We start from the raw sequence: 26,432 nt of genomic DNA, 5'->3' as shown, positions 1-26,432 counted from the left end.
CACGCGCGTCTCACCTGACCTGCCTCCTACCTGTGAGCCACCTCACCGCGTGGCTTTCAGCCGGTGTCGCTCTGCCGTCCCTGGGCAGGTGCGGGGTCACCTTTCGGAGCTCCGTGCGCCGGCGGGCGTGAAGGACCGCCGATCGGAACACAGACCCACGGTGACCGTGCTGGGACGGGGCGCGACCCAGCGTGGCTCTGAAAGGTAATCCTGCCTGCGGAGGCGATGGGCCAGCGGCGGCCTCAGCCCCGAGCCCCGAGCCCACACACGTTGCGCGGAGCCGTTTGTACTGAAGGCGCGTCTCGAAGAACGTGTTCAAATTAAAAAGCCGCCACCTCGTTCGCCGCGAGGTCCCCTCCTTTCGGCGCTCGGGGTCGCCCCGCGGTCGCGTTCCCGGCGCCCCCACGTCCAAACGCGGCTCTCGTTTTTGCCCAGGTTCGGAGACGACTCCGTGTGGCCCATGGCAGCTGGCAGAGCGCGGCTCAAGGTCTCCAGGGAGTTGTAAAACATCCCGGGCCCTCGCTGAGTGCATGTGAAGCACATTCCGGTTTTTAAATAAAAGCATTTATTCAGTAACTACAAAACAAGTATGAAAGATGTGAATCACGCAGCCTAAGTTCATCTGAAAGGCCGCCTTACAAATTAGATGACGCTACCTGTCCGTTTCACAAACACGCCTGAGCCCCGACTCCGCGGCCTCGGTGTGAATCCGCGTGCGGCGGCTCAGAAGGTGACGTGGTGCCGGATGTCGTTGATCTGCTTCACCATCTCTCGGATGTGCTCGCCCCTGGGAGACCGGAGGCCGTTTAGAGGGACTCGGCAGGATGCAATCGGGTCACGCGCACCGGAAACGCTCCGCCGAAATTCCCGGCGCGCGGCTTCCGACGGGAGCGCGCCCGCCGCCGCCACGCAGGCCCGCTTCCGCCCCCGCCCCCATCCGTCCCCCGCGCTCCAGTGCCCGTGTGACCCCGGCAGCCCCGCGTCAGGCGAACGCACTTACTCCTCCCGCAGGACGGACTGGATGCACCTGCGCTGGTGGGCGCTCAGGGCGATGGTGGGCCTTTGAGGGCTCGGCACCTTCTCCATCTTCCGCTGCTGGTAGTCCTTCTTCATGGTCACCTCGAGTACCCAACAGAAGGCGCGTCGGGCCACGGTCCGCGCGCGCGCGCTGGTCCCGGGGGTGGGGGCGGGGGTGGGGGCGCGGGGGGAGGCACGCCGGCCGCCGCGCGCCCTCGCCCACCTGTTTGATGGCGTTGCCCAGGTGGCGGAGCTGCTCGGGGATCAGCTGCAGCTCCTTCTTCATGTCCCGCTCGCTGTCGGACAGGACGGGGAGCTGGGCGCGGAAGCTGTGCAGGACCGTCTGCATCCTGGAGGCGGGGGCGGTGGGCAGCTGGGCCACAACGGGGCACCCCCCGCGCCCCAGGCCCCGCCCCCAGCCGGGTGGCCTCTGACGGGGGCCCCGCCGTCCCCCCACCCCCACCTGGCGCCTCCGAGGCCAGGCGGCAGGCACCGCGGGCCCATCTTCCCGAACCCCGATGGGACGCGCGCTTCGTCACCACAGGGGGGGGGGCCCGGACGGCACCGCCCGCCGACCTGTTCGTGAGATCCTCCTGTTTCTCCTTGGCCTCCTCGTACTTGTCGGCCAAGCGCTCCGCCATCTCCCGGAGGCTTTTCCTAACGGCAGAAAACCGAGGGTCCTGGGGACCGCCCCGACGGGGAAGCCGGCGCGCGGTCGCGCGTGTCAGCCCCGCTCCCGCGGCCCCCGCGGCGCTCACCTCTCCTCCCGACAGTAACTCAGGTCTCCCAGCTGTTTCTTCTTCTGGTCACACAATAGCCTGACCCTTCGAGAACAAGAGAAGTGAGGTGCGATCGGAGACCAGGCCGAGGCCGCGACCCGCCAGGGGCCCCGCGCCGCCACCCTACCTGCGCTGGATCTCCTCCTTGGCCAGGTCCTGCTTGAGGACGTACTGCTCCCGGAACACCTGCGTGGCCCGGCTGAGGAGCTGCAGGCTGTCTCCCGGCGGAGGGGCCGCGTCTCTGTCACATGACCTGTCAGCGGGGTTTCCTGAGCCGCACGGGCTCAGGCCAGGGGGGCGCCGTCCCTCCTTTCCGGCCTTCCCGTCCTTCCCCGGCCCCTCCCCCCTCCCCGACCCGCCCACGCGGAAAGGTGCCGCAAGAGACAGCGGACGGACGACGCGACACACGGCGAGTATGAAAACGGGCGGGACCCGTTCCCCAGACCCACAGGCCCCAAATCCCGTACTTCAGAAACGCGGGATTCGCAACGCTGCGCTGCAAAATGCTTCTGATGTGCTTTTCAAAGGAATCCGGGGTTTCGGCCAGAATGCGGAGGGGAGACTCTTCCGCTGCCTTGTCTTCCTGGGTGCAGAGCAGGGGAGGGGACACCGGATGGACCGTGCTTCTGCAAAATACAGAAGTGCGTCAGACGCCATCTCCCGCGGTGTCCTCTACGGCGAGGACCCCAGGGAAGCACGAGCCACGGCTCCCTGAGCCGTGAGAACACGGGAGGCGAGAGTGTTAACTTGTGTGACACGACGACACCACGTGCTTTCTGCCCTGAAGAGTCACCTGGGGAAAGCTGTCCCTGTTCTACCAGGACCGACCTCTGACAAAGCGTTTCTGCACTCCATCTTTCCAAAAAACTGTTTGGATTGACAAAGGCAACACAAAAACATAAATTCATCGGGGACTCTTTCTGCAAAGGACGGGAGAGCCGTTTGTAAACGGAGTCACAAACAAAAATAAACGACTCGTTTCCTAGGTGTCATTTCAGATTTGGCCAGAAAACCGCTGTACATACTGGATTTGCTCTGTTGAACTTGATCCTAAAAACGAGATTCACTCGAATATTATATTCACAGCGGCGGTGGCGGGAGAGCAGACGCACCCGCGGGCGCCCGATGAGCATCCTTACGTCTGTGGCACGGGAGCTACTGTAAGGACACCTGAGTCCCCGGGGAGCTGGCGCATGTGTGGTTTTTCCCTTCGGGCTTAATGGTTTCATTCCGAAGGGACCCGGTGTGACGGGGTGTCACTGTGTTAGCAAATATGTCGAGGTAAAAGGCGAAAAGGTGATTTTTTCCCACTTTAGTCTTGCTCGTTTTCAGTCTTAGTAGAAAAAACACAAAATTGATGGTGAATTGTTTATCTTCCTTTCCAAGTAGCATAACTGTCAACCTTCAGAGATTGTGGGGATGCCTCCAAGGACGTCAAGCGGGGCTGGTGTTCTCAACGAGGTCTGTGCGCAGAAGCCCGTGCTCTGCGCTGACACGGGGCAACTGGGGGCGGGAGGGGGTCGCGTGCCCGACACTCCGGTGGCTCCTCGGGACTCCTGCTCCCGCGCTTGTGACCCATGGGTGACCTTCAGGACCGCCCAACAGTAAGTGGTGCTTGTAGCTTCACGGGAGCTCCTCAAAGGGAAGGATCAGGAGGCTACTTTCAACCCCCCCCCCCCCCCCCGCTGAGTTCACGTCCCCTGGTGTCGCTCTGAGGCCGGTGGAGACGGGAAACTAGGGGGTCAGAAGGCTGCGGGTCTACAGCCCCAGCGGATGTGTTCCAGCGACCTAAGCACGGTGTCACCTCCCCGGACAGAAGGGACGGTGCCGTCCCTGCGGGGGGCTCGGGCTACCCTGGAGCCTGGCACAGGGACGGCGTGGATGCCATTTCCACTAAGTCACGTGAACAGCAGAGTTCGGTATTTTACCGCTTTTCCACACTGGGAAGTAAAGTTCCCGACTCTCTGCCTAAAATAAGTCCTTTCAGGCGTGGCAGCGACAGCAGAAACCTCCACCCCTCTCGCCTGCAGAGCGTGAATCCCGCGTCTCCAAGTGGGAATGACAGGCTCGCTCCCCGCGCGGGTTCTACAGAGCGAATGAGAGCCGCGTGGGCACGAGGACGGACTTACAACAAAGGCCTGATGAGGCACTCGTAGCTGCTGGTGACACAGATCATCGTGGGCCCCAGGATGTCTGGGACGATCCAGAACCCTCGAATCGGTGCCGGCTGCCTGGAACGACACAGCCACAGCTGACTTACAGGGACGTGGGGACCTGGAAACCGAGTTAACAGCCCAGAGGCCATCTGGCTCGCCCAAACCCGGCGGTTCCCGCCAACTGCCATGCAGCTCCCTGTCCGCCACCGGGCCCTGCCGTCTGCCCCGCCGGCATCCAACCCCGCCGACCGCCACCCGGGCCCCGCCGGCACCCAACCCTGACCAGATGCCCTGCACAGCGCTGGAGCACGGCCCAGCACCCGGGTCACGTCGCTTCGCCTACCATCTCCATCCCCTCCCCGCCTGGCGGAGGAGGGCAGACCTGGGGACTCGCAGGGACAGCGTCCCAGGACCTCAGATCTCCCCACTCCCGTGCCCTCGGGCGGCAGTGCTAGCGCAGCACCCCGCCCTGCAGCTCCTTCCACGGTGCCCTTTCACCTTTCTGGGGAGGTGAGGCTTGGGGGGGGGGGGGAGACTCCGGGAGTTAAAAGTCTTTCCGGCTTGAGATCTGCACACGCAGGAGTGCACGCGGCATCCTGTGACTGCGAGCCAGGCCACTGTGGGGACGACGGCCCCCGTGTGACCTCCCGGCTCACAAGGTCCCCTCCCCCCAATGGAAGCCAAGGCCGTCCCAGCCCTGACGGCGCTCACGCATTTCCTGTCTAGGGACCCGCTCCCAAGCGGCCGTTCGTGTTTACGTGTCGGAGGAGCGGATGGGAGTCGTCACCCACTTCACCCGTTCGCCTTCTGGTGCCAAGGCCGCCCTCCCCGGCCCCAGGGGTGCCCTCGCCGCCGTCCTCCGGGAGCCCCCGTGCTGCCGGTCCAGGCTGTCCCTCCTCCCGGGTCAGCCCCAGCCCCCCCTCGGCCCAGCTCCTCCGGCTGCCTCACCGTTGCTGAGCAAGGCCGCTGCAGACCCTCAGCCCTGCTCTCCTCCCCCTGCGCCCTCCCCGGCCCAGCTCTCTGGCCGCCCTGCAGGAGCATCCCCCTCCACCGGGCCACCCTGCAGGAACGGACCCCTCCGCACGCCCCCCTCCACACCTTCTCTCTTCCCAGGTCCACCCTCCTCCTGTGGCCCAAATGTCCAGAGGGCACCACGCGGAGGCAGGTACCCCTGTAGACCCACGGCAGTCACTCTAGGTTCTTCCCTTTCCTCTGTTCACGGAACGTTTACTGTCCGTCGGTCCATAGAAACGGTATCGCAGACACGAGGCCAACAGCGCACCGTGACGCACGCAGACCCGGGCTCTGCCCTGACCGACCGCACGTTCTCCAAACACAAACGGCGACCTTAACACGCGCTGGGCAGAGAAGGCCCCTCTGAAGACCGGACGGGAAGTCGGGGTCGCAACGCCCTCCAGGCAGAGTCGGACCGGTGGGCGACGAGGGCGGGTCCTCACCTACAGGGCAGCGGCTTCGTACACAGGATGTGCTCCACGAAGCACTTCTGTTCCGCAGCGAGCTCCTGGAGGCTGTCCTTGTCCTCCTCATCTGCAAAGGCGCAGACACACACAAGTGACTGACGCGCGGACACAGGTCTGCAAGTTAAATGCAGCGAAGGCTTCGTCCCGGACCCCGTCCCGGGCCGCTGCTCCCCAAGCACGACGCCTTCCCGCCGCAGACACCTGCTTCCCACGGCGGGGCTCGGCTTCAGCCCGAGGGGAGTGCGTTTTCCTCCCATCCCGCCCCTTCCTCGCCCACACCGGGCGTCTCACAGCTGCTCGAATGCAGTTCACAATGCACACAACCCATCCGTTTAAAGGGTGGAATTCCGTGGGAGTTCAGCGCGTTGTAAGAACTGTACAAGCGTCGCCACGGGTTTCAGAACCCCTCGCTACCCAGAAGAAAGCCCTTGGCTCTGCCGCTGGCCCAGCCCCAGGCGGCCACCACCAATCCGCTTTGTCCCTGCGGACCCGCCCACCCTGCACACGTCACGTAAATCGCATCACACGTGTCCTTGTCTGGGCCTGGCTGCCTCCACTCAGCACATTTTCGGGCCCATCCGTGTTGCACGATATGCCGTCGGATAGATGGCTGTGTACTCGGGGTGATGATTGGCTCTGAGGAGTAATGCTGCTGTGAACATTCGTTTACAAGTGTTCGTGTGGACGTACGTGCCCACTTCTCGTGGGTGTGCGCTGGGCAGAGGTCACGCCGTAACTGGAGGTTTGATCACCCGAGGAACCGCCACACCGTTTGCCCAAAGGGCTGGGACGTCTTACGTTTCCATAAACACCGCACCGACAACACCGGTTACTGTCATCTTTGCTTTTAGCTGCTTTAATGGGCATAAAGTGGTTTTGTGGCATCTTGTTTCATGACCAATGATGCTGAACGTTTTTGTGGGCTTAACTCTCTGTACCTCATCAAAGGAACAATCTCTATTCAACTCCTTTGTCCGTTTTTCAAATTGGGCTCTTTAACTGATTACTGAGTTCTAAGAGTTCTTTCACGTTCTAGACTCAAGTCCGTGACCGGACACGATTTGCAGATATTCACTCCCATTCCGAGGACTACCTTTGCACTCTTGTAATCGTGTTTTCTTCTGAGAGTTCTACAGGGTTAGGTCTTATTTTCAGGTCTCTGATCCCTTTTGAGTCATTTTTGTTATGGTGTGAGGCAGGGGTCCAATTTTATTCTCGTGTGTGTACATGCACCCTGGTCCCAGCACCGCTTCTTAAAAAGACTCTTCTTTCCACGCTGACGGGTCCTGGCACCCTCGTGGAAACCAACTGGACTCCCGGTCCCATGCCGTCAACCTACACGTGTATGCTTGTGTCAGCATCACACTGGATTGGCATACCCTTCTGTAAGGAGCCTTGAAATAGGGAAGTGTGGGTCCTGCAACTTGGTTCTTGTTTGTCAAGACTGTTTGCGCTAATCTAGGTCTGTAGAATCCCAAACGAATTTTAGGGTCAGCTCGTCCATTTGTGCAACGCTAACTAGAATTCTGACAGGCTGGCACCGGATCTGCACATCCATCTGGGGAAGACTGCCATTTAACGGTATTAACTTTTCTGATCCACGAACATGGGAGGTTTATTTCTTTCAGTTACGTTTTACAGTCTTACAAGTGTATGTTTTACACTCTCGTTAAAGTTAAGTCTTATTTTGTGTGTTTTGATGCTATTACCAACGGGATCATTTCCTTAATTTCCTTTTGGGTTACTACTAGTGCGCAGAAACAGAACTGATACTTGTACACTGCTCCTGGGTTCTGCAACCGCTCTGGACTCACTTATTGGTATAGATCCTTTTCCAACGGGTGTCCTATGACTTACTATGTAAAAGATTGTGTTTTTAGAGAAGAGCGTTTTCGTTCTTCCTTTCTAATCCTGATGCCTTTTATTTCACTTTCTTGGCTAATTTCCTTGCCTGGCACCTCCATTACGTTGAATGCAAGCGGCAGGAGCGGTGTCCTCTTGGATCTTGAGGGGAACGTGTGGAAAGCAGACGTGTAAACAATTCAACTGGACATTCAGCTGAGGTTTCCAAGCAAAACCCTGGCCACGTGTCCTGGTTTCATTGGGCCAATCGCAGTAAAATGTCAGAAAAAATACAACTGGGTTTTTCTAAAAACCCCAAAGATTTGATGAGTTAGGAAATTCTCCATCTATCTGAATGGCAAAAGATACTAAAATTAAGAGATTCACTGTTAGGACATCATGCTTTAGAGGAAAAAGCCACTGATGTACTCACACCTCAGAAAGATCTAAAGGTCTAAATGTCCAGTCACACAAGGGCTCTCCGAAGAGATTAGGAGCGTGACTGATCCTGTGGCCACGTGAGGAGAACCCAAAAGAGAGACAGGATCCCCCCGGAAAGGCCTGTGGGTGAATGGACTTCTTGCGATATACACAAGAGGACCCAAAAAGGTTCTTCAGAATTTGTAGCCACATAAACGCTGCTTGCCTTAGACTGAAAGGGTCACGGAGATGATGAGAAAAGGCTGTTCCACCCCCAAAATTCTGTAGGCAGAAAGCTGGGTAATAAACCACTCTACCATAGGTAAGTGCTACCTTTCTGGAAAAGATGAAGGTTTACTCAGAGGGCAACAGTGCCAGCCCGGAGGACTATCGCCAAGCCTTGAAACCTACTAGAATCTGAGTTCTGAAACTGCGTAGGACCCGTGGTTGCGGTTTCCTTTCCATTTTCTCCCCTTCTGACCTGAAATGTCTGGAAATGATACGTATGCCTGTCCCACCACTGTGGTCTGGGAACAGAGAACTTGTTTTCTAGTTTCAAGGTCCAGGGAGAGGAATTCTGCCCCAGGATAGAATCTACTCTGCCCCAGGATAGAGTCTTTACATATCTGAGTTGGATGACATAGAAGATTCAGGTAGGACGGGGGACCTGTGAGCTCACGAGATTTAGAGGAGCCTCTGACGTCCGCGTTGCTATAATGATGCTACGGTCGGTGTATTTGGCACGTGGGTCAGGTGTGAATCTTTGGAGGCCACGGGTTGCAACAGACTAGACAGAACAACGGACTCCCCAACGGGGCCTGTACCCAAATCCCCCGAACCTGGGAATCGTCAGGCCACAGGCAAAGAGGAAGAGAGGCCGCGGATGGAATGAGCGCTGCTCGTCGAGGTCTCAAAGATAGATCATTCTGGATTATCCGGGTGGGCCCGATGCTATGACAAGCTTCCTTAAGAGGGAAAGAGGGAAGCAGAAAAGGAGAGAAGGACTCTACTCGCCCCCGCGCCCCCTGCTAACTTCGCAGCCGGAGGAAGGGGACTCTGGGCAAGGGAAGGCCGGGGAGACTGGACAAGGCTAGGGATGGGGTCTCTCCCAGAGTCTCCAGAAAGGGAGGCCATCCCAGCACCCCTAACCTAGAGAGCTGTGAGGTAATAAATCCGCACTGTTGCGGCCCGCTGAGTTCGCGGTGACTTCTCACAGCAGCAAAGGACAGCTAAGGAAAAAACCTGGGCCCTTGCCCATCAAACACGGGGCTGGCTGTGGGTCTTCCGTAGATGCCTGAGCAGCCTGAGGAACTTGTCATTACTCGTTTGCTGAGTGTTGGGACCAGGAAAGGCTGCCTCTCCTTAGACGCCTCTTCTGTCTGCTGAGACGATGATGCAGCTTATGTCCTCTACTCGTGCGGCGTCCTGCGCTGATGGATTTCTGGATGTGAATCCAACCTCGCGTTCCCGGGATAAATCCCACAGAGTCCTGGGCCGCCGTCCTTTTTGTCCGTCACTGGATTCGGTTTGCAAGCGTTCTGTTGAGGACTTTTTGCATCTGTATTCGTGAGGGGTGTGTGTCTGCGGTTTCCTGTCCTTGCACACCTGTCTCATGTTGGTGTCGGGGGAGCAGTGACCTCCACGAGCGAGGCGGGGGGGTGCTTCCTCTCCCTTCTGTTTTTGGAAGAGCCTGTCGAGAACTGGTTTCTTTAAATGCGGAACTTTTCAGAGCTCATTGTCCTGAGCTTATCTCTTCGGGTAGTTGATTGCTGTTTCGATCTCTTCACTGGTTATAGGTCTGTGCTCACGTTCTGGTTTTTGAGTCGGTGTCGGTAGTCTGTCTTCCTAGGGACGAGTCCATCTCGCCTTGGGGCCCTACGTGGCGCGGAGCTGTTCACGGTTCCCCGTCATAACCTTGAACACCGTCACCGTGAGGTCAGCGGTAGCGTCTCCTCGCGGGGTTGGTCTCGCCAAAGGTCTGTCCGTCTTGTTGACGTTTTCCAGTGACAGTCTTTGGTTTCACTGATTTTCTCTATTACTTTTCTACTGCAAACGACTTTTCGACAGAATCTGGGAAACATACCAAAAGGCTCAGGGGACTCACCTGACCCGAGAAATTTGTGAAGCTTATGAATCCAAGTCAGCCCGACACTGTGGACGCCGGCTTCGTGAGTGCAGTGGTACCTCGAGGGACACTTGGGATCTGCAAACGGAGTCGCGAACGGAGTACAGGCCGCGTTAGAAAATGGGTCTTAGGCACCTACCCCGGCAGCCCGCAAACGCACCGGTCCACGAAGTGACAGAAGGTGACGGGACCTGCACGCGATGCTACCACAGCAGGGATCTGACGTTTTAAAACTGGAATTCAACTTTCAAACGTATTTGAAGTATTTTTCAAAGTCATGAACACAACCCAAACGTCACTTCTAAACCTTCACAGGAGAGTTCAGCAAAACACCACCACCGGCTACCTGTCCGTCCCCCTCAGCACACGCATTTATAGCTCTCGTTCTCAGGACAACACGGTGCCTGAGAAAGTCACGGCTCCGGACAACACCTGTGCCGGCATCACCGACCCACGCGAACCTGTGCAAGCAAGCGCACGAGCGGGTCGGAGGCCCGGCCACGGCTGCGGGGCGAACTGTCATCACGGTGCGTCCAGGCAGCTGGGAAATGCCAAGTCTTACTTGTCTTGATAACGCGGACTTACAGTCTTTCCGTTCAAGTTTGGATACGATTCTCTTTTTTTCCCCTTAAGTAACCTTTACTCCCAACGTGGGGCTCGAACTCACAACCCTGAACCAAAAGCCACATGCTCTCCCGATCAAGCCAGCCAGGCACCCCAAGTAAATTTTTTTCCTTGCTATAATTCTTGTTTGACATTCACTCATTCATTCTAGAGGCGGCGAGAGGGAGCAAGTGCACACGCGAGAGCACTGGCAAGGCGGGGGATGTGGGAGGAAAGGGAGGAGGAGGATCCCAAGCAGTCTCCAAGTTCAGCACAGAGCCCCACAGGGGGCTCGATCCCACGACCCTGGGATCATGACCTGAACCAAAATCAAGAGTCAGACGCTCAACTGACCGACCCACTCGGGCGCCCCGACAGTCCTTCATGTTTGTACTAAAAAATACGAGGAACCGTTATGGAATTTTAATGAAAACTTCTACACTTCTCTTGACCCCTAGTATTAGTGAGACTACATGAGACTAAAAGATGAGTTCTGGACGCTTTACTTTTGAATATTTACCTCTGTGACTCAGTACTTCTAAAACATTTAAGCAACCAAAACAAGATACAGAAATAATTTACACGCGAAAGCTAATTTAAGATGCAACTGTCATCCATAAACCCCTAAATGAAACTTCCTTCCTTCTAAGAGCCTCACTTTACCTTTGTGGTTCATAAGTATCGTAAAGCAAATACGAGTTTTTCTTTTCTATTTTACACGTCGGGGTTCTGAAAACAGCCTTGTGCCACGAAGAGTTTTAAAACTCCTGGTCTATGGCGATCCTCTCTCTGAACAATAAAATATTAAAAAGTTTCCTTTTTTCTGCTCGTTCAGGTTCAAATCCTCTCATTAGGTCTCCTACTGTTTCCAACGACTTTTCGAGATGTGCCTGTGGTGGTGACATTAACAGAAAAACCTCGATATTGGGAAGAGAAATCTGTTACAGAAAAAGGCAACGTTAGTAACTGAAGTAGGAATTTGCCAGGCATCCCTGTCACATGGTGGTCATCCACTCGTGTCAATAAAAATCTGGGCATGTTTCAATGATTGGAAGGTGCCCTAAATAAAAACACGAACAGGTCGGTTTATTAGTTTCACAGATGTGAAAATAATTAACTCTCATTAGAAGATAAAAATGCCGGGGCGCCTGGGTGGCGCAGTCGGTTAAGCGTCCGACTTCAGCCAGGTCACGATCTCGCGGTCCGGGAGTTCGAGCCCCGCGTCGGGCTCTGGGCTGACGGCTCGGAGCCTGGAGCCTGTTTCCGATTCTGTGTCTCCCTCTCTCTCTGCCCCTCCCCTGTTCATGCTCTGTCTCTCTCTGTCCCAAAAATAAATAAACGTTGGGAAAAAAAAAAAAAACAAAAAGATAAAAATGCCTATGTTTAAGATTTCCCAAAGAGGGGTGCCGGGGTGGGTCAGTGGGTTAAGTGTCGGACATCTGCTCAGGTCATGGTCTCGCAGTTGGTGAGCTTGAGCCCCGCGTCGGGCTCTGTGCTGACAGCTGGAGCCTGTCTGGGTTTTCTCTCTGCCCCCATCCCACTTGCGCACGCATGTGCTCGCTCTCTCTCAAAATAAAGAAAAAAGATTTCCCAAAGACATTACGTACCTTTATCAGGAAACCAGTGAATCTGTCGCCTACATCACTGGGTCTCAGTCTCCTCAGCCCTAAAGCGAAGTTCAGAGACCACACAGACTACACCTCTGTGGATACGGATCCGCGAGACACGCTCGGTGAGCTCCCTACGCCGGTCTGCTGCGCAGGAACTGCAACCCCTGACTGCCGTACCAGGCGCGCAGCTGGACCACCTCCAGGCAGAGGCGAGCCCCCCTCTCTCTGCACCGGGCCCAGGAAACCGACAGGAGGCTCCGAGGCGTGGTGGGAGGGCACAGGGTCACAGGGTCTCGTGTCAGAGGAACCCCAGAGGTCATCGGATGTCACCCCGACCGCTTCCAGAAGAGAAAACGGACAGCAGGGGGGCTGACCGCATGCCTGGCGTCGTCACAACTATGAGTGAAGCCCAGCACGCGCCAGGCTCCTTCCACTCAGCCCCGCGGCGTCTCAACAACACGGGCTTCCGCCGACTCAGCATCTACTCAAAAGCTCCCCGGACGAACAGAGGTAAGTTGCCGGAAAGATACCAACCCAGGTGAGTTAAAATAAAATGCAAAGATAAAAAGGACAACATTCAAACTGGCTCTGGGGCTAACAAGACTCCGTAATGTGCTCTAAAGCGAAGAAAGAGGCTTTAGAGAGCTATCTTAACGTGAGCGTGTTATCGTTTGATTTTTAAAGTTCGTTCTAAAGTTTATTTGCAAACGTTTAAGTAGTTGAATCACGAAGCCAACTTTTGAGTGGACCGGGAAGAGTTCACTATTCTGACTCCAGGGGGATCCAGACCACAGACCACAGACCACGATCTTAAAATGTGGGAAGCACACCCAGCCTTTCCTGGACCCAAGTGCAGCGCGGTGACTGACGCCACGGAACGCGGCTGGCTTTGCACAGCTGGGCCCCAAACCAAGGTGCCCGGGAATGGCCTGTGACCGTCTCCGTGGAAACAGGACGGGACAGGAGTAAACTCCACCAGTACATTACCTCTGTGAAGTCTGATGGGACAAGAGAAGTCAGAATCGAAGGGGTCATCCTCGCCGGACGCCAGCTTCAGGGCAAGCTCCAGCTCCACGCACTCGAACACGTACAGGGAGGGGACGAGGTCGGCCCTGGGGTCCCAGGACGTCTCCGACTGTAAGAGAACCGGCAGTTTCAGGCTTCACGCTCGTGTGAAAATGCACGCGGTTCGGGACAGAAGAAATTCTCCTTAATTCCACCCCTTTCACCAGGGCCTTAATGTTCTCAAAAGAGGGAAAAAAGGCCTCCCTCCTTTTGGAAGGTCGTAAATCGAGTGAGAAGAGCCAGTTTAGCGATTCGTGGGTTCTCTGTATCTGTCATTGAGGTCACTGAAGCCCGCCACTCCGAGCGTGGACAGAGCATGTGGGCGCCTTCTAACGTCTCGCCACGTGGACTTTTAGGTGGGCTTCACCTAACGCTAGGTGTCTAGTTTCCAAACGACACAGAGGTGCCAGACATAAAGGAAAATCCTAGCGTCCTGAGCGTTCTCGCCGGCCCGGGAACCACACGCGGCGGCGGAGACGCGAACGCAGACACGGGCCTGGCTCACCGTCTGCTCGTCTTCCTCCTCCCCTTCCAGCACGACGCAGTGGTACAGCATGCCCGACTCCGTGGCGATCACCAGGATGTTGGGGACGCAGGGCAAGCAGAGGACGGCACAGGCGTCATAGCCGTAGTTGTCCTCTGCCGCGGGGTGCATGGGCAGCGGGCCTAGCAGCTTCCCGACGGTCCCGGGGCTGAGGGAAGAGGGAACACATGTCGGACAGGTTGACGGAAGACAACCACGCCACCGCGACCCCTTTTCTGCAGCTGCCGGGCCCCAACTGAAAACACAGTGACACGGGGGCACCTGGATGCCTCAATCGGTTGAGTGTCTGACTCCTGATTTTGGCCCAGGTCGTGATCTTGAGGTTTGTAGGACTGAGCCCCACATCGGGCTCTAGGCTGACAGTGCAAAGCCTGCTTGGGATCCTCTCTCTCTCCCTCCCCCTCCTCCACTTTCTCAGAGGTAGACATAGAAAAAAGAAAGAGAGACAGAGAGAAAAGAAAGAAAGAAAGAAAAGAAAAAAAAGAAAAAAGAAAAGAAAAGAAAAGAAAAAAGAAAAGAAAAGAAAAGAAACGAAACCAGAAGCTTTAAGAAAAAACAGAAACAGAAAATTCCATGGCACCGGTACTCCTGATGTCTCCACGTCTCACTTTCCCCTGGACTTCCATCTCCCTGGTGCCTCTCAACTGGAGGTAACTTTGTGCGCAAGGGGACGCTGATAACGTCTGAAGACATTTCTGGTTGTCATGACCAGGGAGGCGGGGGCGGGAGGGCGCTTACTGGTGTCCAGAGCAGAGATGCAGCTCAACACTGCCCCGCCCCCCCAGGATGCCTCCGCAGCAGTCGCTCAGCGCAGAGTCCCCGGGGCAGGGGCCCAGAGGCCGTGCCCCCTGCTCACTCTGGCTCCAGCCTCCCTCACCCCAGCGAGGCCGCACTCCTGCAAACGCCAGAGGGGAGCTCCCGGCTGCTAAGTCCACGGGCCACCAACCCGACGTGCTGCCGCATTTACTGTGGGCTCACGGCTGCCTCCCGCATCCTTCACGCGTGCAGTCCGGTCTCCTGGCTCTCTTCGGGCCCCTCCGGACACCCCTCCCTCACTTCTGGCTCGAAAATACTGGTGCTCCCCAGCATCTTGGTACAAGCCCTCTTGGCTTCACAGCGCACACTCACGCGAGGGCACACCGAGCCACGCCTGGCAGGAACCACTACGGACAGCCTGTGCTTTCTCCCCAGACGGAACTGCTCTCCGGGGCCTCGGACCCAGTACTTAACTGGATTAGAGCTACAGTGACTGGGTGCTGGGTGACACCCTCAGGAACTGGTGATGTCGGGCAAACACACGTTTGTCCAGAATTACAAGACCACATGCTAAGTGCGACAATGTGAGAACGAACCAGGTACAGAGAGAGCGAGGTAAGAAAGGCGTCAAACACAAGTAAGCCCGGGGGCGCGGAGAAGGTTGAACGTCTGACTCTGGATTTTGCCTCGGGTCACAATCCCGAGGTTCGTCAGGCTCTGTGCTGACAGCGTGGACCCTGCTGGGGATTCTCCCTCCCTCCCTCCCTCTCTGCCCCTCGTCTGCCTGCTCTCTCTCAAAATAAACGAATAAACATTAAAAAAAAAAAAAAAAAAAAGATCAATGGGAAAGTATATTCTGGGAAGGGGTGGTGAACCTTCCAAGCTAAGGAGCAGCTCTGGAAAGTTCTGGAAGCATGAACGACAAGGACCGGCAGGAAGGAGACTTGGCTTTCTAAGACAACAGAAGACAAGTCGGCAGGCCACGTCAAGACCCTCAGAGCCTCCCTGCCGGGCGACAGCGTCAGCAGAGGTTCATGTGAAGAGGCACAGAGCTTCACTTTCCTAAGATCAATCTGACAGTAGTGAGGGGGTGACACCGAGGGGACTGAGATGGGGTTCAGGGCAGCGACCGAAGGGGACGAGGGTCTGGGCAGGAGATGAGGGTCCGAAGCAAGGACAACAGGACGGAGAAGGGGGTTGGCGCTCAGGGAGTTTTCGTGCTTAAGGGCAACAGAATGTGGGGCTGGGCTGGACCCGAGAGGCTGCGGAAGGCGACCAGGTGATGAGGTGCGGATAGGTGGGTGCCGGCCGTGGGCGGAGGGAGGCGACAGCGTTACCACAACGGCCAACTCCGAGCAGGGGATGTTCAGGTGGAGGCGGATGCGGCTGAGAGGGAGTCCCCGCCCGCGGCAACCGCGGAGGTCCCCGTTCTCCCCTTTGTGATTCTGCTCCCGCAGGGACCCAGCGGATCCCTCAGCCTGAGCTCGGATGCCAGGGGCCACCCTCCTCCCCCCAGCTCACCCCTCGCTCTTGCAGCGCCTGAGGCCTAGGACTCACACCTGCTGCTCGGGGGGGCCTGCCTTCGTGGGGGGCCAGACGACTCACAAATGAATCAAGTCCGTTATCCTCTGGCCTCACGCCTTTCGGGTTACAAACGGGCCCAGGATCCTCACCCTCTCCCGCCTGCGACCGTCACCCGGACTGGTGATCCTCTCTGTCCGGTCCCCTAGTTCCAACTGTCCACGGACCGTTTCCACTTTATGAGCCCACTACCCTGTCCAACTGACCACCTGTAGTAACAACCCCCACTAGCCGCCCCTCCTGACCCCAGTTTTGTCTTCACGGCTCACCCCCTAACCCGACCGGGAACGGAGTCTTGCGGACCCTTCCTCCGTAGGAAGCGTGTCCGCTTCTGCCCCTGCTTCGGAACGGCCCCCGTTCCGATCCCGTAGACGGTCACCTAACGTCTGCAGCAGCGTCTCTAAGTGTCTCTCTGCCCCAGAGAGGGTCTCTCTGTCCGTAACCATCTGCTCTGTCCTTCTGTTTAGAAACCATCACTGGCTTCCCACCACCCTATTCCTACAGAAAAGACCCCACGTTCCCCGATTTCCCCCCGGGCAGATACTTCCGGCTTTACCACGTAACGCTCCGCAGCCGAAACCACGGCTCCAGCCACGAGAGACACACGCCCTCGGGACTAAAGCAGTCATGCCCTTCCCTGACCTTTGGTTAATCCTCATTAGAGGGCAGTCCCTGTCCACGAAAACCTCCCCGACTTCTTCAGTCGCGGCACGCTCTCCTTCCTCTGGGTCCTCCCGCCCGTGCACCGTGCGTGGTCCGGGGACTCACAGCCAGGGCGCAGGTCCCCACCACTAGCTGCCCTCTCAGTGCCTGGCTCACACGAGATGCACGACACTTTTGTGGTTTAGACTTTGTGACAACAAATCCAGTCTTCGGTGATTATCCAAGAACGTTACAGAACCGACCCAAATAATACGAGGCGACCAAAGGTTAAACGGTCTGTACGCATCTTTCCCCAAGATACGCAAAGCAAGCATCAAGAGGCTGCCACACGTCGAGAGACGGGACACCCACCCACGGACCCCAGTCTGGCCGGGCCGGTCCACGAGGGGCACCCGTGGATGGCACCCCCCCACTCACCTGTGAACCAGACTGACGTACGTGAGGAAGGTCTCTCCGTTCTCGTACAGGATGTACAGCGGGTACCCCACTATGTCACCTTTGCCTTTCTGTCCAAACATGGTCTTCGGGACCGCTGACAATGGCCCGAAGTCAAACGCCACCGCTGTCTCGCCCAGAGACGCAGTGTATGCCCTTCTGAAAAGACATTTAAAAACCGATGGGTCAAAAACAAGAATGAAAACGAAACGTCTGCTAACAGGAGATGGGGATGGAGTTTGCACTCGACGGAGGACACAAAATAGAGCACAATTAAACGACAGAAACACGAAATTATACCCCGTTTCCTCTTAGTTTAAGCGTACAGACACGCAGACAGGACAGATACACGCGCACACAGAGAGAAACAGGAAGCAAACGCTGAGCAGAGGGACACGTTCACCCCACAAGTATCTCCTTCGCATCGGCCCCGCGTCCCGGGCCCCACGCTGTCACGGGGTGCTGGGGACCCACCAGTGACTTCAACCAAGGCCCCGCCCTCCAGTGAGACACGCAGGGCACATGCAGAAAGAACACGCAGCACAAAGCCAGGAAATGACATTGTCAAGAAAAATGAAGTTGGGGAGGGGGGCTGCCTCGGGCTGGGCTGCCTGGGAAGGACCCTGACGCGGTGATGTCTGAACACGGATTCAAAGGAAGGAGGGGAGGCGTCAGCGGCCACATGGGAAGGGGGTGGATGTTGTCTGAGGAATGAACAGCGAGGAGGCCGAGCTCAGAACCGGGACACAGAGGGAGAAAGAAACTGGAGGGGACATCCTGTGGGTTGCGGTCAAGAATAAAGCAGAATGAAGGGCGCCTGGGGGGCTCAGTCGGTTCAGCGTCCGACTTCGGCTCAGGTCATGATCTCACAGTTCGTGAGTTCAAGCCCCACTTAGGGCTCTGTGCTGACAGCTCAGGGCCCGGAGCCCGTTTCAGATTCTGTGTCTCCGTCTCTCTCTGTCCCTCCTCTACTTGTGCTCTTTCTCTCCCTCAAAAATAAGTAAACGTTGAAAAAAAAAAAGAATAGAATGGAATGACCTGCTTTATACCCAAAGTGTCACTCTGGCTGCCACGTCAAGGAGAAACTATAGGAGATGACAAAGATTTCTTTTTCTTAATATTTTTCTGTAGGTTTCCCCAATTTTCTACAATAAACACATATTATCTTTATCACCAGGAAAAACAAATGATGAAACACGCGACTTCGTATTTTAAAGTTCAGTATGACGGGTTACCCGAGGAGACTCCAGTTCAATACAGGGTTACTAGGTGCGGGTAGAACAAACTCATACGGTTGGAGGAGCGATGTCACTTTGTTGTGCTGCAACCACGTGTGAGTTTATCGCGTGGAAAGGTATATGGTGTCAGGAGGCAGGGCAAAAAAATGAGGAAGCCCCAAATCAGAACAAAAGAACAGCCTGCGTTCAACTAAATGACCAGGACAATGAAGGGACAACAGACATGGAAGTCAGAGAGACTTCAGTGACCCCTGGCCGTCAAAAGTTACCAAGAGCTTAATAAATGCAGGCGTGTTCCCCATGAGGACAGCAGGTGTCGATGAGTGAGTGCCAACCCCAGGTCCCTGCCAGGACCCAGGCTACGTACTTTTTTTTTAAATTTTTTTTTTCAACGTTTATTTATTTTTGGGACAGAGAGAGACAGAGCATGAACGGGGGAGGGGCAGAAAGAGAGGGAGACACAGAATCGGAAACAGGCTCCAGGCTCTGAGCCATCAGCCCAGAGCCCGACGCGGGGCTCGAACTCACAGACCGCGAGATCGTGACCTGGCTGAAGTCGGACGCTTAACCGACTGCGCCACCCCAGGCGCCCCCAGGCTACGTACTTTTATGCATCACCTCGTCCATTCCGTACGGCGATCCTAGTAGAAAGCGCCGTGATTCTACTTTATATTCATGCAACACGGACACGAGGCTCGGGGCCGCTGAATGGCCGGCGTGCGCCACAGTGAACACGCGGCAGGGCGGAGATCAGAACCCGGGGCCTGGAGCTCGGAACAAGTGCGCGGGCAGGGAAGGTGCCCGACCCTGGGGGTGGGGGGGACGTGCCGAGTCCCGGAGGCCGGTACCTGCCACGCGGGGGTGGAAGCTTTATCTTAAGAAGCGACTGCCCGACACTGACATCGCTGAGCTGAAACGCTCACCCTGAGACTCTCCCGGAGAGTGAAATCGGCCCCAGGTCAGCGGCAACCTGGGACTGGGCACCAGCGCGGGCTCTCCACGTTCCCAAACGTTAAGATCCAATAAACGTAAGTTCACAGCCCGAGATCAGCAATCACGGGGCGAGGCGGGGACTGTGGGTCAGGGGCAAGGGCAGTACAGATCTAGACCCCCGCTGCCCCCGCCCCACCGCGCTGTTCACACACCGAAGAGCTACGTGGGAAGTAGTCAGAGGACGAAGAGTTGGGAAAACAGGAATAAACACGACTACTAGAGACGACTGCCACGGAGACGTGGAAAGAACCAAATGGAACTTCTAAAAATACAGCTACTAAAAACGTCACTCTACGTGCACAGGCTGTGGGCGGTCCTGTGTGGTCATCACCAGAAAGACCGGTCAGGAGGCCAGAGGCACGGGGTTTGTGAGTTTACAAGGGTGACCGCTGGTGGTCGGGGAGCCTGGAGCGTGCCCCTGTGGGGGATGGGGGGGCGGGCGCCGGAGTCAGAAGGGCTCCCTCTTCCTCTCCAGGTTCTGGGTGTACACGGTCTGGGAGGCGGGCGGCCCGACACTCTGACCTCGAACCTCTGCCATGGCATAACTTATTGCCTCCGTCAGGACACAGGAGGGAGCCCGTGCCAGGCAGTCATTCTAGAACCTTCTCAAGAAGGGAGCAGCTGGCAGCGATAGTGACCCTCAGCCACTCTGTCCTGCCGCCCACTTCTGCTCACTCCTCAGGTCCCCGGCAGTGTGGTCACCGCTGGAAAACCTTATAATCTCTGTTAAAACTGCACTTATGAGCCCAATAAACGAACTATTTTGTGACACAAATAACTCACCCTTTATTGAGTATCAGGCTCTCCTCTTCCGCTTCTGAAAGCACAATGACCTTGACGGGTGTCTGAGGCTCACGGAGAGAGTAGATCCTGGCGAACAGAAGAGCACAGAGCCCGCACTGAAAATTCTTTTCTTTTTTTTAACAACGTTCGAAGTTTTGAGAGAGAGACGGAGCGCGCACGCAGAGTGGGGGAGGGGCCGAGAGAGACAGAAGCCCAAGCAGGTTCCCCATCCTCCCGGAGCCGGACTCGGGGCTCGGTCCCAAGGACCGTGAGATCCTGACCCGAGCTGAAATCAAACAACTGAGCCCCCGGGTGCCCCAAAACTGTTTCATCTCAAAAGCGCCCTTCTCCTCCATCTGATCGCTGCCGGAGAATCTTCCTACTGGTTTTTACAACCATTTCTCTGCCAAAGGGCGTGCTCGCACTGACAAAGCAGCCCACTTCGCCTGTGTCCGTGGGCCCTGCACAAACACCCTCTCTCGCCCCCGAAGCCCTATGAGCCCGCCGCACCCCGTCACGGGTCTGGATCTACCCCCGAGTCCGCAGGCACACTCACCTCGTCCCAGTGTCCCCCCAACCGCCCCAAGTGCACAGCATCCCCGCGCGCGCACCCCGACTCTGCAGCCACACCCCGCCGTCCCCTGTACGCCCACCGGGCGCAGAGGGAGGGATGCCCGGCCCCCAACTACCCGCGTTGCTGGACGAGACGCAGAACCACGTCGTCCCTACTTTCTCAAGCAGAGCATAAAACCGGAAATGCTTTCTGTAAATTTTTTTTGCCAAGATCATTTTAATTTAAAATAACTAAGTCAACGACACATGTGGCTACGGTTAAAAGGAGAGTTTTCAAAAGGCCAATAACATCGTTATCAGAAATCTAACACCCTTTATAAAGCCCGTATGGAGTCAATCACTTACCTCGTCCGACCACCCTCAGAAGTTTTAAACTCCGTTTGCTCCGTTACCAGCGAAATACCATTTAATAGACGTTTTCAACAAAAATCTGATGCAACCGACCACGCACGCACGGTGGTCTTCCTGGCTGCCCGTGCGCACTCCTGACCTCAAGGTGCGTGCTAATACCAGATGGGACGCGTGAGACGGGAAGGCAGCGGAAGGGACAGCAAGCACAAGAGAGCGTCGAGGGGTGTCCTGTTGCCCCGAAGCCGTCCACAGGCTCCAAAGGTTAGGGGGAGGGAAGTGACAGGTGCCCCATACTTATTTTTTACAAGTTCATTTATTGTGAGGGAGAGTGTGTTCACGCACGAGCAGGGGAGAGGCAGAGAGAGAGCGAGCGAGCCAAGCAGACTCCACACTCAGTGCAGAGCCCGACGTGGGGCTCAAATTCACGAACCGTGAGGTCACGACCTGAGCCAGACACTTGACAGACTAAGCCGCCCGGGCGCCCCCAACACCCCATATTTTAAAAAGAACCTCAACAGTTGGGACCAGATACCTCCTTCTGGGCGTCACATGAGAAAGGCCTCGGCCACACCCCAGCCCCCAGCCGGTTTCCCAGCCCACGTGACAGGAAGACCAGGAGCCTGTCAGTGTTCAGGACGAGCTCTGTGAAGGGAGGGCGGGCCCCTCCTGCTTTCCAAGGCAGACGGGTGGGCAGGGTGACACTCCACCAGACTTAGAGGCGCCTGTACGTAGTAACGGGAGACTCGTGTCTCCCGTCCTGGCTGAATGCCAGACGTGCTGCGGGAGCCACAGGCCACCAGGTCGGGGAATTCTCGACTGAACCTGACACCTCGCATCCCAGGGCTGGTGGCACGGGAGTACCATACGGTATCTACTTCCTATACGGAAATTTCTAGGGCCGGGCTGGAACAGCGTCAGGACTATGGTGCAGGTGCTCAGTTCCCTGTGGCCCTTGGGGTGCAGAGGAAAGGATCCTGGCAGGTCCCAAGACTCCACAGGAAAGAGCACAATGGTTACGCTGAGGGTGCAGGAGATAGCACGTGTGTGTACGCCCCACCGTGAGAGAGGGCCCAGGGCACTACCGCTCACAGAGCGCCTCCGTCACCAGAGGCCCGAGGCTAAGTGCCGCCAGGGCCAGGCGGGGGTGGGGGGGGGGGGGATGCACACACCTGCACGGAGCCTACCACGTCAACGGAGGTCACTGGTGGCAGACAGGACCAAACGGGGACCGGGGTCAGGCCCACCCCCTTTACAGACAGCTGTCTCCCTCAGCTGCCCCATTCTCCCTACCCCCACTACCGAGGAGCTGGACCCAGAGGAAGCAGGAGGCAGCCCCTCCTTACACATCGCCCCCACCTCAGGGTGCGGGGACAGAAACAAGAGCCAGAGCAGACCAGGCCCTCCCCACCCGTTTCAGATGCCCCAGTCTGGGCCTGGGAGAAGGGGCCACGACACGCTGCTGATGTGGACCGAACATCAGAGTTTTAAACTGGACAGACCAAGTTTTACTAACGAAAAGTGACCGGAAAGCTCTGAGATCTAAGAGGCCAGAAAGGGATCAACCATTCAGCAGGGAAGGAAAGGCTGATAAGGCACAGCTAAAAACGGTGATTAGGAAAAATAAAACCGGAGGGACCCATCAGCTGGGTCTCCCCAGTAAATGTTTCACATGAGGCAGATCCAGAAAGTTAACTGGGAACGTTATAGAAATCTCTGGAAGACTGGGGCATGTGATCGTAGAGTTCAAAACCCGGAGGGGCGTTTAGAAGCTGTCAGATCGAATCTGCTCGTTTTACAAAATTGGAAACTGAGGCTCCCCTAAAAAGAATTTCGGATCTCGAAGACAGAGGCGGTGTTGGGACAAGAATTCAAATCTCTCAACTCCCACTTGTATTCTTTTCCCGATGGTACACGACCTCCAAGATGACAAGTTGAGAGGGGACGTGCCAGCAGACCAGTAAAGGAGACGGACGGGACGAGCCAAGACAGAGCGGCAGTGGCTCCGGCACGCAGGGGAGGGCGTTCAGACCACCTGCCTGCACACTGGTCACAAGGGCCACGAGGCAGAGCCGTCGGCCGTCCTGGGACCCGTTCAGTGGAGCCCCAGCTGTCAGCCAACGAGCGGAAAGAGAATCTCCCCTTGCAAAGCTCCGAGAGAGAAAAAGAGCGTACCTGATCACGTTGTCCGAGGTCAGCAGCACGACGTGGGGGTCCAGCAGCTCACTCGGGTACCAGGCTGCGTGCTTCAGAGTCAGGGAGGCCGAGCTGGTGAAGAACCTCTCGGCAACGGGCGTGGTGCTAAAGCGAGGACAACAGCTCCCTAAAACGTTCTGCAGCACGTGAATGGAAACCTACAGGGAAATCTATCTTACTACCGCTTGGTCCTTTCCGTCAAATTTCTCTCAACTCTTGCTGAGAGCAAAGCATCTATTCAGTCAAGATCAGTAAGAACCGAAATAAAAAGATGTCCTGAAGTACAGAGTGTTTTCTAAAAATGACCTCATACGTGATCTTAGGTATCACGTCTTACTTGATCCCTGCAGGAGCCCTGTGAGAAACTGCTCGGGAACTACCATCACTGTTGCGGAAGTGAGGAAATGGATTTAGAAAGCGGACGTTTTACGGGGACCGGGTCTCTGCGCTGTGGAGCTAAAGGGGGGTTTCTAGCTTGCATTCTTTTCTACAAATCTGAGTCAGACTCTCGCTTGTCTGGATTTGTTGAAAAACACAAGACACCAAAACTAAACTCAAACTACGAGCAAACGGTCTGACTCCCAGACACTAGCTGCTTTCGACACGTCATGCTGCTTCTACCTACTTGAAAACGGAACCCCGATTAGACAGCGCTTCGACAGTTCGGGCAGAAGAAACGTGACCTTACATATAGCACAGACGCGACAGCAGGCAGCCAAGGCGCAGACCAGCTGGAACACCGCGATGTTCGATTCGTGGCACAGGAAATGCACCTTAACCACCACGGGGCTCGAACAACTGTCCGCGCGTACGACAGAAGACACAGACACACGTTCCGTGGACGTACGACTTACCTGCAATTCACTGTTAGTTTTCCGCCTTCGAATTCAGAATTCTTCCCCCATCTTTTGGGCAGCTCTAACACCGTGAGTCCTTTCATTCCTATGAGTGCCACATGCTGCTGCGTGGGACTTAACAGGACTTGATAGATTTCAAACAGGGGCGGATTTATGCAAAGCAACCTCTGGAAATTAAAAGCAAACCGGTCAAAATAGCTCGTGTCCGGGTAAACACACGTGGCAGGTGCTTGGGAGCACAACAGTTACCCTATACTACACTACAGCTGTGCGCCACAACTAACGCAGGACTTGCCGTAGGACAATGAAGCAGCCTGGATAACGGCTAACGCTTGGGCCGTTAACTGATGGAAGATTTTTTTTTTTTAATTTTTTTGTTTTTTTCAACGTTTATTTATTTTTGGGACAGAGAGAGACAGAGCATGAACGGGGGAGGGGCAGAGAGAGAGGGAGACACAGAATCGGAAACAGGCTCCAGGCTCTGAGCCATCAGCCCAGAGCCCGACGCGGGGCTCGAACTCACGGACCGCGAGATCGTGACCTGGCTGAAGTCGGACGCTTAACTGACTGCGCCACCCAGGCGCCCCGAGAATCTTTTTTTTTTTTTTTTTAACGTTTATTCATTTTTGAGAGACAAGAGAGGCAGAGTGGGAGCAGGGAAGGGGCAGAGAGAGAGGGAGACACAGAATCCGCAGCAGGCTCCAGGCTCTGAGCTGTCTGCACAGAGCCCGATGCGGGGCTTGAACTCACGAACCATGAGATCGTGACCTGAGCTGAAGTCAGACGCTTAACTCACTGAACCACCCAGGCGCCCCATAATTTCCCTTTTCGCGACCAAACTCCAGCCTGCCCCTGGCAGTCCCACTCCCCACCTGCATTCTGCACCCCCATCAGGTCAGCCTGTGTAGACCCGTGCCCTGTTTTCAGGACTGCAGAAACCTGCCGAGCACCCCGTGAAAATCAAGTCATTTCTCATCAGCGAGAGTCCGCCAGTGGCTCGGGGCACAGGTCATGCGGTAGAACAGGCGGCACGTTTTCTGTGTTTCAATCTTTGAAAGAAGGGAAGCCGGTGATTACAAGTAAACGCTGCAACGACTGACCACAGCGAGTCTGGGCCGCTCTCTGTCTAGCCCCAATTTCACACGCGGTCCGCTACAATCAGAAACAAGCAAAACTCCCTCCCTTCCAACTTGGGGAAGGAGCTCATCTTCTAGAAGCGAAAAGAAGGAAATCACAGGAGACTCCTGCACGGCAGGCACAAAACCCGAAACCCGGGTTTTTCAAGTCTACCCGCTGCTTCGGCGCTCGGCGCAACCCCAGGAGGGAGTCAGGATTACGCTCATTATCTGGCGGGCGTCCCGTCGCGGAACCGGCTTCTCAGAACCAGCCTCCCGAGAAGCGCGCCCCGCACCCCCACGCTCTCTCCGCTCCCCTTCATCGCGGGTGTTTTCCTGGCGGCTTGCACGGCCGCTGCCCTGAGCCCGGGCCCCAAGAACCCACGCTCCCCGAGAGCATGAGTTGCTCTAACGGTGTCGGAGACCGTAAGCCTCTGACGAGGGAACAAAGACGCAAAGGGAGGCCGCCAGAGGCCAAAACGACGAGAGGCGCCTCCCGCTCTCTGTTGGGCGCCCCTCAAGGGACGAGGGCTTACACCTGTCGGCACACCTGCCGGCGTGCGCGGGAGACCCGAACCCCGGGCGGGCCCCTGCTGAGGGCCGTACCTGGTACTGGGAGAGGGAGGGCTCCTCACCCCCGCCGCCGAGGCCCCGCAGCCGGACCACCAGGAAGGAGCTGTCGTCCGCGTCCCACAGGAAGAGCTCTCCGCCCAGGCCCAACACCAGGTTCCTCGTGAGCAGCGGCGGCGACGAGGGCGACGGGGAACACGTCGGCTTCTCGGCTTCGGCCGGGCTCTGGCTCTGGCTCTTCAGCCCCTCGCGGAGCCGCAAGAACACGGCGTGGTTGGGAAGCCAGGACTGCCACGGCTCCCCGTCGCCCGCGGGCCCCTCGGCTGCCGCCATCTTGGCCCCACTGCGCTGGTCTCCCCAGTCGCTCCGCGCGCCGCAGAGCGCAGCCAATCCGCGGGCGGTCGGTCGCCCCTCGGCCAATCACCGAGCAGGCCGGCCGGAAGCACGCGTCCACGGGGGCGGGGCCAAAGGGAGGACTGCGCGCCCGGCGGGCGTGTAGTCGGGGCCGCCGAGGCGGCTCCGCAGCTGCGGGAAGGCCGGCCCCCGGGCCACGGCCGGAGACTGTCTCTTATTGCTGGCTGGACACCTCTGCCTGGCTAAGCCTGGCCATCCCTCAGGATCTACCTCCCTCAGCCCGGGTTGGGCTGACCTCACAAATGCCACTACTCGGGGTCGCCCTCAA

At 56.8% G+C, this 26,432-nt stretch overlaps 1 protein-coding gene and 1 long non-coding RNA gene across 3 annotated transcripts; one reads left to right on the top strand and one right to left on the bottom strand.

The window, feature by feature from the left end:
- Positions 1 to 542: 542 nt before the first annotated feature.
- NUP88 (nucleoporin 88) lies at positions 543 to 26,245 on the bottom strand. 2 transcript variants are annotated; one of them, XM_045490042.1, is made up of 17 exons: positions 25,787 to 26,245; positions 24,063 to 24,232; positions 23,188 to 23,313; positions 20,092 to 20,178; positions 17,060 to 17,236; positions 13,604 to 13,790; positions 13,021 to 13,168; positions 9,800 to 9,898; positions 5,410 to 5,500; positions 3,926 to 4,027; positions 2,264 to 2,422; positions 1,924 to 2,049; positions 1,776 to 1,841; positions 1,594 to 1,674; positions 1,241 to 1,367; positions 1,001 to 1,119; positions 543 to 787 (listed from the first exon to the last, which is right to left on the bottom strand). In XM_045490042.1, the coding sequence occupies exons 1-17, from the start codon at positions 26,081 to 26,083 to the stop codon at positions 724 to 726; spliced, it is 2,226 nt and encodes a 741-aa protein (XP_045345998.1). In that variant the 5' UTR covers positions 26,084 to 26,245; the 3' UTR covers positions 543 to 723. The 2 variants fall into 2 exon arrangements, with proteins under 2 accessions (XP_045345998.1, XP_045345997.1); XM_045490041.1 differs by having other exon boundaries at positions 1,001 to 1,367; positions 25,787 to 26,129.
- On the top strand, positions 11,917 to 17,893 carry LOC123604242. Its single transcript, XR_006715261.1, has 2 exons — positions 11,917 to 12,543; positions 16,447 to 17,893. It is a non-coding gene; the product is annotated as an uncharacterized LOC123604242 (long non-coding RNA).
- Positions 26,246 to 26,432: the final 187 nt, after the last annotated feature.

Source organism: Leopardus geoffroyi, chromosome E1, assembly GCF_018350155.1.
Source record: "Leopardus geoffroyi isolate Oge1 chromosome E1, O.geoffroyi_Oge1_pat1.0, whole genome shotgun sequence".
In the NCBI taxonomy this organism is placed as follows: domain Eukaryota; kingdom Metazoa; phylum Chordata; class Mammalia; order Carnivora; family Felidae; genus Leopardus; species Leopardus geoffroyi.
Note: the sequence above shows the minus strand (reverse complement) of the source record. Positions and strands in the feature narration are given on the sequence as shown.

Excerpts from the sequence above, each read along its gene's own strand:
- NUP88 (XM_045490041.1), bottom strand. The coding sequence starts at position 26,083 with ATGGCGGCAGCCGAGGGGCCCGCGGGCGACGGGGAGCCGTGGCAGTCC. Across the intron at positions 1,842-1,923 it reads AAGGAGGAGATCCAGCGCAG|GGTCAGGCTATTGTGTGACC; the intron begins GTAGGGTGGCGG and ends TTGTTCTCGAAG. Across the intron at positions 1,368-1,593 it reads CAGGAGGATCTCACGAACAG|GATGCAGACGGTCCTGCACA; the intron begins GTCGGCGGGCGG and ends CCCCGCCTCCAG.